A 12,024-nucleotide genomic window follows, 5' to 3' on the forward strand; every position below is an offset into this window, starting at 1 on the left:
AGACTTCTTAGTTCTCTCCCATTAAGTGTGTCTGACTACTTAAATCTATTTGCTGTACTAATTGATGTTCCTTTAAAAAGGTGGAGGCTGTCAGCAAAGAAAATTAAATGGTTTGACTTATATTCGTTGCTGTGCATGAGGTTGAAGAAGACAACAAACTGCTTCCCAGGAAACCTGAGGAAATATAGGGACTGGGAATCTGCTGGTAAGAGGATGAAGAGATCAGAGCTAAGCCTGAAAGGCAAGGAAGAAAAACATTACCTAGGGACCCAAAAGGGACTGTGCTGTTTTCTTTACCTTACATACATTACAGTATGTCAGTTAAAGGCTGATGGACGTAAGAGATCTTCAAGCCTGAAGGAAAGTGCTTGATTTTCCAGGCTGCATTTGGCAGAAGGAAATTTGTTAGAATTCTCCTTTATTTCTATTTGTGCCATGTGCAGAATTGAAAGTATTTTCTAGCATAACTTTGCTTTCTGAGTTCAAAGTCCTTTCTGAGTGTTTGGAGTATTTAAGGAAAACTCAAGAGAGGATTCACTTCAGAGGTTTGGATATCTTAAAGAGTCTCTAATACAGCTCAGTGTTGCTCATAATCACTAAACCTTGAGCCAAATCAGGAACCAGTGAGAATTGTGCTCAAAGTTGTCTGCAGTGCTGTATTATTGCAAAACACTGAATGCTCTGGACCACCACATTACTTATGAGAACAGTATTATTTAGTTTGCAAATTTTATTCTGTGAAATTCTTTTAGGGCTTCGAAATAGAAGTTATGATTTTTTAATATTTGCATTCCAACAACCTTTTGAATATTTGGGAATTTCAAAACATTAAAGCTTTGATCGTCAGATCTTTTTCCTCCTGTCCATTGGTTGCATAGAACAGATAAAAGAAAGTTCCTAAGAATGTCCTTCAGATATGGGATGAGAAGTTTTGACAGTGACTTTGCTAATCCCCCAAAATTGCAGTTCTACTCTATGTCTTTTTTAACCTACAATGTTATGCTGCATCTCCTGTCATGCTTTTCACCCAGTTACAAATAACATGCACCTGCATGAGGAAAAGGCATAGTGGCAATATATTGACAGCATGTTAGTGCATAAAAAAGATATTACACAAAATAAAACTAACCAACCCTTACAGAACATCTGTTTATAAAAAGATTCATATTCTATCATATTTAAGCTAAATTTCTAACCTTTGGGGGAAAGTGTCAAGCACTCAGTATTTGTAATTAAAGCTTGTATCCTCTGGAAATAGAGTTTAATCTACTTTCAGCATTGCAATGCACCCACTGTAGCCTCAGCACAGATGCTAAAGAAAGGACTTAAGTGAATTATTACAGTCACACCAGGTAAAAGCTCTGATTTCTCATGGTCCGTAGCAGTTGCAGACAGAATCTATAAATATGTGAATCAGAATGATGCATAAATATTAGTAAGGCAGGAAAAATAAGCAAGTTGACTAACTTGACTGGCTGTGGTTTTTTTTTTTTAAGACTCCCTAAAGTAAACTTTGTTAGAAAAATCTGTTACTGCCACAGAATTTTCAAGTAGCCCTAACCACTTGGGTGAGATGAATCTCACCCTGCACCTTAAGTTACTATAAAAATAGACACACATAGGATTGCACTGGAAATGTTGCAATTCTGGTGAGACAAATAGAAGATTCTTTGCAGAAATATTAACAAAATCCACACCAAACATGGTTCTGTGAGAAGACTATGGTAACTGTGGATCTGGCTCTAAGTCCACACATGTTCTCAGTATCCAAAGGAGCAGTGACACTCTGGGCCATGTACACAACCTGTCCTTCTTGGGTTCTTGAGACTACCTAAGAAAGGATGGCTACAACTATTCACAGCTTCCTTGGGGCTGCCAACTCTGAAAAATTGAAAACTGTGGGATCTCATACATCAAAAAGAAAAAACAATCATGTCAGAATGCTCATGACAGTCTCCTGCAGTTAGCACTAGTACATAAAATGTTTTTATAATTAGTGGAATGACTTCTTAAGGATAAGACCAAATTGCTCCTAAGAAGATTGAGATGAACTGTCTAGCCTCCTGCCCAGGCAGATCTATTCTTTGTCAGTTAGAAGTATTTGCTTTATAAGGCAATAATTTGGGATTATTTCTTTGCCCAATGTGTAGTCAAAGTTATCATAGGTATTTCCAGCAGGTTCTCTTACCTCATTTATGCAGATGGCCACTCAGAAACAGAATTCTGTCTCTAGAGTGCTTGTAGTTCTCATACAGTGCTTTTAATACCACCTGAGGTTGGTATGGACACTGGTTCATCGAGTTGGAAGCAGGCAAAGCTTTGGTAAAATAGTAATTACAATGTGGCATCTAGTCTGGAACAGGTGGTTTGACTAGAGAAACTGAACTTTAAAGGTAGGGAGGAGTTGCTTACTGCTCTAGAAGTGAGCAAAGGAAAACTTGAAAATACTGTTCCAAGAATTGCCTACACAGTCTGCAGCAGTCCTATGTCTCCCTCCACCACCAAACACCCCAAAAAGTTTGCTTTTCTGGGGCTCAGCAAACCAGGCAGATACAACTGGCTTCCTCTGCTGTGCAGCAGGCAGCACACAGGCCTAGGAGCTTTATCAGGTGATCTGGTTGGGAATAAAAACTGGGCATGACTAAATGAGCCTTTAGGTAAAGAGACTTGGATCTCGTTGAAAATACAGACTACATTCTGACAACACACACACATTCTGAGAGAGGGCAAATTAATGATTTATTTTTTTGATATTGAAGATTACAAATGCCCATTTAAGTCTTGGTCAGTCATAAATCCTCTTCTGAGTAATGAAAAGGTTTTAGAGGGAGCCTGATGTTGTAACAGAACTATATATGTAAAACTATGAAACCATGACCTTTTTGCCACTGGTATGCCAGGAAATAACTCTGCAGAAGAACTTATAATAACCATTATAATAATAGCATGATTTTATTAAAGAGACACTGACAGAATCTAAACCCCTAAGACTGTTGAACCATATAAACTAAGTTCCTGACACCAGGAATTGAATCCTGTTCATTCTTATAAACTACATGAATTTGATTGGCTTTTCAGCTATTTTTTATGTTGTGTAAATAGGTAAGTAACTATGCCTGGAAGATTACAGTGGTTTTTAAATGACTAACCAACCCTTCACTGTTATTTGCAATTTCTCTGTCTATCACAATTCAGTCCTTAAGTCAGTCAATCTACAATTGACAGAAGCTGATTTCTCTCAGCCTCATCCCTTGGCTGCCTTCTTGTGTGCAGCTGCTGGAAATGAAAGAAAATAAAAACTCCTGGCTCTTAAAGCACAGGCATTTCTGAAGGCAGGATTTACTTTTCCCTTCGTGAAGTGATCTGAGGCACATACAGCAAGGACAGACGAAAAACCATCAGAAATTGTGAGATTTCAGATTTTCAGATCAAATATTAGAATCACAAAATGAAGTCACTGGATACAATCTCAAAAAAACCCCAAACCCACAAACAAGCATGGGCTTTATTATAAAGTGCAGCTATTTTCAGAAAAATATGTTATAAATATTGGGAGATTCTGAAGTGAAGTACAATGAGAGAATTTTTACCAGCTCTGTAATGTGAGATTCAGCTTTCAAGGGTTTTATTTTTAACAAGTGGCAAAAAGATTCTCTGATTCTATGTTATGACTCCAGCAATGCTGACCCTGGGTTAAACAACCCACTGAGTGATAACTGCATAGATCAGTGCCTCCAGGATTTGGTTTGAACATCTGATTGCAATACTCTAAAAACACAAGGCATAATTTTTTTAATAGATGAGGTAATTAAGCACTATATGAAAATGCTGTGGAAATGATGGGGTCTCTGTCAGCTGAGGTCTACAAATCACAATCACATACATGTTAAAAACTGTTCACATTAGCAATATATGAAAGTCTAGGCTCAATATCAACATCATTATAAAACACTACTAAGGTTTGCAGTGGACAGGAATTAAAAATGTGTCAGAAAGACCTCCTCTATTTTCTTCATTCCCTGTAAAGAAAACACTAAAATTATGCTGTTTCCATTAAAGGTGAGATGGGACCTTTCCACTACTTGTACTGACATAACTTCTTAGATTAAGAGGAAGCCAACTGAGTACCAAATATCTTTATCACTTTAAACAGCATCTTCAAAAATCACTGGAGTTAAGAGGTCTCTAAACTCATTTGTTGCTCTTTGCTGCTCACAATTCCAGAGCATCTAACTCTGCAAGGACAGATAACAGCCAAAGCAGCTGTGTATATATGCCTATAATAGTTGAAAACGAGGTGGGAGAAACATGTTTCACATGTACACAGAAGTGTAATTAAAATGATGGCAGGTAAGGACTCTCTCCTTCTCAAATTTGAGCTATATAGTGTTTAGTGACTTCTTCCTTCTTGGACAGAAAACAAAGAGCCAAGTTTAGACACCCTCTAAATTTACAAATAGGCTCCTACATGCAGACAGTTCTGTGAATGTTACTGGGAAGCAAATAAGGCAGAAATAATGTATATAAACACACATAGACTATGTTTATATATCTATGTATATAAAACAATCAGGAAGAGTCTAGGGAGAGAACTAGAATGATGGAGGTTTATGGAGATGACAGTGAAAATGCAGAAACAAGGCAGTTGGTGTGACAGAAGGGTACTGGGATTTACAACTAAATTAAAGAAGATAAGAACACCTGTGGAATACAAGAAGGGAAAGAAAGGCATATAAAAGAGAAGACATCAAAGGAAATAGGTGCAGGAGACAAAAACAGGGAGAAAGAGGAAAAGGCTAAACAAAAACAAAAAAAAAAAGGAAAAAAAGAGGAGACAAGAGATAAAGTGTTCCCAAAGAGAAGCAGGACAGCAGAGGAGAGCACTGTGTATGGAAATACATAAAAGGACAGGGGGAAAGGGAAGTAGAAGGGAGAGAGCAAAAAGAGTAGGGAGAAACTGATGCTTAATTTTGAAGACAGCCTTCCTTTTACTCTGCACACACAGGGGCACTGTGTATGCATGTTCCCAGCTTCCTCCTGTCTCCAGTCCTGGGACCTTGACACAAAGCTTGCCAGGTCCTTTCCCAGTTATCCCTCCCCTAAAGCCAGCCCCAGATCTGATGGAAGGCAGTCTGGTGTGGTGGTAAAAACATGCAGTCAGAAGGTATTGCTTTCTGAGACCAGCCCTGCACCTTACGTGTAGCACACTCACATGCAACAAAAAGCACTATTTTCACAAAGGAATACCCTTCACTAGTACTTCCTCAGACATTTCCCCATTACAAAAAGATACAAAAATCCTCTTCTGACCAGTCTGAGGGCAGCACACTCTGTTAGTCTGTAAGTTTGCTAAGGAAAGTCTCTATGCACAAACCAACCCCAAAATCAGTGGCAGAGGCTCTGTGTGAGGTTTCTTATTCTCCCTACAACGGTATAAAATAATACTATGGCAAAACTTTGATGTAAAAATCCACTGAGCTCTCACACTCATACTACTGGACAGGCATTCTGAGACAGGGAAATAGGAGGACAAGGAACAACTTCCCCCTCAGACCGTAAGATTAAAGGAATGAACAACCACCACAAAATCCATGATTCTGATCAGAAATGGAGACATAGACAAATGTCTTGCTGCCCTAACCTGGGACTGAAGAAGAGTTGTTAGACTCCAAGTCTTAAAGCACTGCAGGAAAGCCCCTACTTTTTATAGGTTGGTTTTGGAGATGCTGAATTTGTTTTTTTGGGAAATGGCTGTGGTTTGTATCAAAGGGTGTAGAATTTCACACCTCCTCGGTCTAGCATAGTCTACAGGTTTTAGCAGTGCTTGTGCTTTCGGTCTCCCATGAAGTGTGCACCTAACTTGCACCAAAACCTTCTCCCTACATGTCAATAATATTTCTTCCTTGAGGAGACACATATTGGATAGTTGTTTAAATCAGGTGTATGCATATACACAATGGATATGCATATATCTTGTATCACATCAACACAGAAGGTCCAAGAAAGTTCATGCAAGGGTAAGGCAAAAAAAAAAAAAAAGACTAATAAACAATATACCTTTAGTATTAAGGAAAAAAAAAGCCCATTAGTCCATGAAAACAATTTTGGAACAAAAACTCAAACCCAACACATTTTACGCTTTATTAATTTAATGAAAATTAGATTTTATTCCAGTTGTGTTGCAAATGTTAAATATTGGGAAAAAAACCCACCAAACCTCAGGTAATTTTAATACTGCCTCTAAACTAGAATCCTTAGAATTGCCTGGAAATCACATTACTGCTGGTTAATTATACTGTCAAAATTATAGACAGACTTAGTCACAACCATTCAGGCTATTTGCTTTTGAACAGGCAGTATTAAAACTGAAAATAGCAAAGAGAAGCAAAAGAAAGAGGAGTTTTAAACATGCAAAGACACACACCATAGCTGAATGATATGCCTTAAAGGAAAACAAAGGGATACCTACTTTCTGCTGCTAGAAGTCCTAGTAGGAAGGCAGCGTTTGGACAAACAACAAACAGTATGAAGATTTCAGAACAAGCGATTTATAAAGCTGCAACCTAGCACACTAGTTCAGCCACAAAATAGTACGAAAAAAGTGACAAGGATTCCCCCCCCCCCCCAATTTTTAACACGGTTTCTATTGTGTGAAGCAAATGGCACTTGCAGACTGGGGTGGGAGGAAAACAAACACTTGGCATTGGGAAGGTAGCACATGTATGTGGTGTTAGATATCTCTAATAGCAGACTTTTCCCAACATTGGTTAAGCTATTTAAAAAAACCTCATGGATAAAAAGTGATTTCAAGTAAAATATTGTAAGAGTTGAACTGATTAACTGTTACAACCTGTTGCAAATGGTGCATAACATCCTATTAATATACTTACACTTACTAAGCAGAATTTAGCAATATTGAAATGAAAAGTGTCAGTGAGAACCATTATGAGAACCATTTAGAAATGCAACCCATTTACTACTGATTTTAATTCACAGCGACTTTATGTACTTAATTGTTTTTGGTATTTGAACATGCCAGAACACAGCATAAATAAAAGAAATAATAAAGCTAATAACGGAGTATCAAAACACTCAAACTCATGACCTCAGAATTAATAGTCAGTTATACCTGTAATACTAGATGAGGAATTAACCACAGTAAGTTCTAAGGTGAATGCAATTTTTTCCCCTAAGCTTCATACTTAGAAATGTTACACAACACCCTTTGCAAATATTTACAAAATCAGTGGTAATTTTTGTGTAACAAAAGTATTTCTTTTTCTTCCTTGTGTCAGTGAGACTGATGGTTTTACAGATATGAGCTTATATTGCCAACACTTCATGGAACCCAAATCCTACAAAACTACAAACCACTCACTCACTTGTGAGTTCATGTAGTTCCATCTATGTTGGAAACAGTGAACGTTTGGCCATATATATGCTGTTTGATCTCACTCTGAAAGACTAACAGATTTAGTTTTTTCCCATTATTATTACTTCCAAACTTGAAAATCAAGTTCTCATGCTGTTCAAAACTTCTTATTTGACATGATAATACAGAGTCTAACAAAATAAAACAGAATGGAAATTTCAAATTGACATACAGCAATTCTGAGACAAGATACCAAAAAGAATTTTTACAAATGCTGTATGAAATGAGTGCCTTGCAGTCTGGGAAAATGAGGCAGAAGCACTGACGAGGCCTCACTGTGCCTGGTTTCTGTGCAGTGCAGAAGTTCTGCTCTGTGTTCATCCCCTTCCAACCTCACCACAGAGCCCAGAGAGCTCACACACATGTGCAGGAAGTGCTGCACCAGTGCCCCTGATGAGCATGGGTACACGAGTGCTTTTGGTCAGTGAGGCTGCTGTACTTTCTCTGTGGTTACACTGAAACAGCATTAGAATATGCCTTACTGGAATCTAGAACTATTTGTGGCAAAACCCTCTCTGAAACCCATTAGTCACATTTCAGAGTGTGTGTGCTATAGACCAGGCAATTCAGTAACATCCTTTAATCAAAGGGTAAGGTTTGCTTTAATCTAAAAAACAGCGACACAGTTTTTCAAAGACTGTGGACTATCCACTGCCTTAATGCCAACACTAACTCAGTAGTTCTGAAAATGTGGCTACAAAAATGTTTTGACAATACAAAGTTATAAAAAAAATCTCTTGGATTTATGGGCTTTTCTAACCGTTGGCCTGAAAACTTAAGCATTTTGAATCTACTTAAAACTCCAAATAAACTAAATGGTCTTCCTGAATTCAGATTCCCCAAATACCAACCAATTCCACAGCCTTTCTTTGGGCTGCCACAGAACAAGGGACTGAGCTGAAGAAGCAAAAGGAGGAAAACTTTCACACTGGTGATGTTCAGTCTTCAGCCTGATGTACTGTTGTCAAAACACTTGAAAACTATACATCTGTGCTCTCTGCTAGGGGACAAATGGAACAGAAACAGAGGAAATCCTGTGGAGCTAAGGTGTGACCAGGAGATAGGAAGGCCAGGAGAGGGAGTCGGATGGGGAAAGGCAGCAGAGAGCAAACTGATTGTGAACTTCTCTGGCATCTTTCATGGTCCACTTCAAATACTTCCTACTGGGGTCATATTTCTCCTACGCAGGACTTAGTCTTTAGGGCTGCTGATTGCTAACTTCTGATTTATGTTTGTTTCAGCATATTAAAAACATCCAAAACATTTGTTGCCTTGGGGAATACACATTTTACAACAACGTCTTGAAGACAAACAGTCCCAAAGTCAAATGTTTCACATTCTAGACAAAAACCATTTGCGGCTTGTCAGTTGAGCTCTTTAGTGGCCTTACTAAAGAAGTTACTGAACACAGAATATCAGCAGTAAAGCAATATTTTCATTTAAAACTACTGACTTAATTTTATAAAAGTTTTTAAAAGCCTTTATCACAGTCTCTCAAAATTCAACCAGACTGACTTCTGCCATGTTACCAACAGAATGACAGCAGGACTTAGTGAAGTTCTTCAGAGGATGGTTGGTGATGAAAGAGGAAACAAACCACCCAGAACAACCAGTGGGAACCAAGAGTTATTAACACTCTGTGTGAGTGAAAGGAAGATGTGTACAGAAAAATACCTGGTTGACTTTAAATGAAATTTATCTCTGTTCATTTCCATCTAATTTAGTTATCCAATTTGCTCTCTAACAAGAACATCTTCTGTGATTCTGCACCTTCAAATGTTATCTGACTTGATACCTGTAGTGCCTTCATATCCCAGACTATTACTTGGGTAGTATAGGAAAATGCTCTAAGGTTCCAGCAATCTCAAGTTCACTGAACTTTGAGGAAGAACCTCTGAAATAATTTGGAAAAAAAGACAGAACTGAAATTTTCTGTTTCTGTGTTTGGAATGACCTGGAGGACAGGACATATAATTTGCCTAACCTAATAAACATTTACATTTCTGCATCTTTATCTTTGCAGGAGTTCCATATTTGCCTGTTTGTGACAAATCATTTAATTGCAATGATAAGCTTCATGAAATTTTATGGGAGGATTAATTAGGCAACAACATTTAAAATATTAAACACTCTTCATTAGAGTTTATGATCTGGAATAACACTATGATATGTTAGGAAGGAAACTTAAATACCCTTAAGACAGGCAAGTTTCTACTGCAATTGAAGAGTTTTAAGTCTAATTTCTATAAACTTGGTTGGTTTAGAATCATCACAAGAGCCTATCTTCACAAGCTAGAAATACTTGAAAATTTTATTAGTCTACTTCTGAAGAGGAAACTGAATAGATTTCCATCTCTAGCAATTTCAGAAGCTGAAAATTATAGCATCTCTTCTTGCAAGTCTCAGTGTTTATCCTGCAATATTGAACATTTTATCAGCTAATTTAGTTGGTTGGGGAAACATCACCAAAACTACCCACTTAGCATGGCTTCCTGATCACTCCCATCAGTGAGATCAATAAAGTTATTTCAGAGAATAACTACACTCTCCTGAGAAATCCAAGCTGTTGTTTCAGGTATTTCAGAGATGAAACACAAGATAATGGATCCAGCACAGACACTCTGTAGAATTTACGTGTGTACTGGATTCAAGTACTCTATGAACAGAAAAAATAGAACTTGTAACTTTGCTGTATACTGATATCTGCAATTACATCACTCTCTGTGGAAGACACATGTCCTGTTGATGTGAGACTGAAACTGGAAAGAGGAACTGCAGTTTTCAGATTAGGAAAGTTGCCACTGCAAACCATGTTGGTGGCTATAACCCATTGAAATGGGGGAAGTAAACGGAAACAAAAATTAAAGCACTGCAGATAATCCTGGGAGAAGTAAACCCAACTTATTCTTTCTTTAAAAGAATAGATGGATCCTTAACTACAAGGACATCAAATATTCAAAAGCTGTCTGCCTGAACTTAAGCCATGAGGCTGTGATTACCCACTTGCAATAAATCTCTGTGGAAATTACCAACATTGTGCATCTCTAGTGACAGTCTTTTAATTTAAGTACCCAAACTTGAATTCCAAGAAGTGAAATTGAAGAACGTCAAAAAAAATAATTTACCCCCATTCTTATATTAATGACATTGAAATAATTTACAATAATCACTAGCTTATATGAAAAAGAAGAGAAGGAATAATTAATATATGCAGTCAATAAGTAATTTTCTCACCTATAAAAATATTGGGAATTGTCATACAGCAGATAAACACATGCAATTAAGTTTTTGAAATATCTTCTAGTAAAGTCAGTATATAGCTAAGATATTCTGCCAGTACTATTAAGTTGTTCAGAAAAATAAAAGAGAGAATCCTTTTAGCTTTAGGTTTTTCTTAAAAGTTCATTTAACTTAACCCTAAATCCTAATTATCCATCAGATAGACCAACCCAGACTTTTGCACTGCAAATGTTTTGAGTAATGTTATGTCAAAATGAAGACACATAACTATGACAAGTCTGTGTTAGTACAGGGACTGCCAGGCTGTTTAAATTCCTGAAATGGACCATGGACAAAAGGATTGTTGAGTAAGATCACTGTCCTGCCCAAGGTTTAGCTCACAGCACAGCACAGGTATTACCTTCCCTTCTGAAGTACATGTATTGTCTCTCTCTGAAGATTTGGGTCTGGGTTATAGTGTAAGAAATACATCTTGCTTTCAAGAGGAGACATCTTAACCATACTGTTCCTGAAAACAGGAGCTCAGGAAGCTTTGGGACACAATGGTTTCTTTTTATAAACAGCTATTAGTAAGGTGTGAGAACATTGCTCCTGCCTAACAATTCAAGACCAAATTTCAATAAGCATTACAAAGAGAAATATGAGGTTATACCACTTTTTGTCATTAAATGTACATACAAGAAAAAATATTTTTAAAAAATCAGGCAGGATTTCTGTAGAAACTTACAAATGTGCAGAAATTTTCCCTTCATTTTTGCCAGTCATGAAGGCTATTACGACTGAAAACTATTTATTCTTTCACACAAAAACACGAACTTAATATTCAATTTGATGAAATCTCACGAAATTAGTAAATGCTTGGTACTCTAGTCAGGATAGAATTAAGGCAGGCTGAGTGCAGTAAACACCCTTTGAGTTGAAATACCTGAGGAGGTGGGGTCTTCAGAGAAGTCTGGCAGCTCTTCAGGGGGGTCACCATAGAAGGAGTTGAATTTGTGGCTTGACACAGCTGCTAGTACTGCCCCCTGAAGAAAAATACCCACACAGTCTGAATTACACAAAGAAGGATAATGAAACTTTTCCAGACACCTTGGATTGCTCAGTTTCCTGAGGTCTCTTGTGTGTTGATCTTCTCAGTGAAGATCAAATAAATTTTACAGCCTCCGGCTTTGCTTTCCTGTTACCAGTGACCATATCTAACAGAAAAGCTGATCATACCCTAATAAACAGCAAAAATATTATTTGTGAGTGGATTAATGAGAACAGTTCTTTATGTGAATGCATTTTAAAATATCTGTGAGGTAGAAATTCCCATAAGACAATGTAAACAAAACAACGAATTTCTTTCTCTT

At 37.4% G+C, this 12,024-nt stretch overlaps 1 protein-coding gene across 3 annotated transcripts in view; it reads right to left on the minus strand.

The window, feature by feature from the left end:
- CASK (calcium/calmodulin-dependent serine protein kinase (MAGUK family)) overlaps positions 1–12,024 on the minus strand; it is a 127,292-nt gene that overhangs the window by 47,296 nt on the left and 67,972 nt on the right. For 2 of the 3 annotated variants that reach the window (XM_009071674.1, XM_009071671.1), the window contains 2 exons: positions 11,598–11,697; positions 6,470–6,487 (listed from right to left, as the gene is read on the minus strand). In XM_009071674.1, coding sequence (XP_009069922.1) covers positions 6,470–6,487; positions 11,598–11,697 — 118 coding nt within the window. The remainder of the gene's footprint in view (positions 1–6,469; positions 6,488–11,597; positions 11,698–12,024) is intronic. The other variant, XM_009071672.1, reaches the window with a different exon arrangement.

The sequence above is a fragment of the Acanthisitta chloris genome, unplaced genomic scaffold, assembly GCF_000695815.1.
Source record: "Acanthisitta chloris isolate BGI_N310 unplaced genomic scaffold, ASM69581v1 scaffold4333, whole genome shotgun sequence".
In the NCBI taxonomy this organism is placed as follows: domain Eukaryota; kingdom Metazoa; phylum Chordata; class Aves; order Passeriformes; family Acanthisittidae; genus Acanthisitta; species Acanthisitta chloris.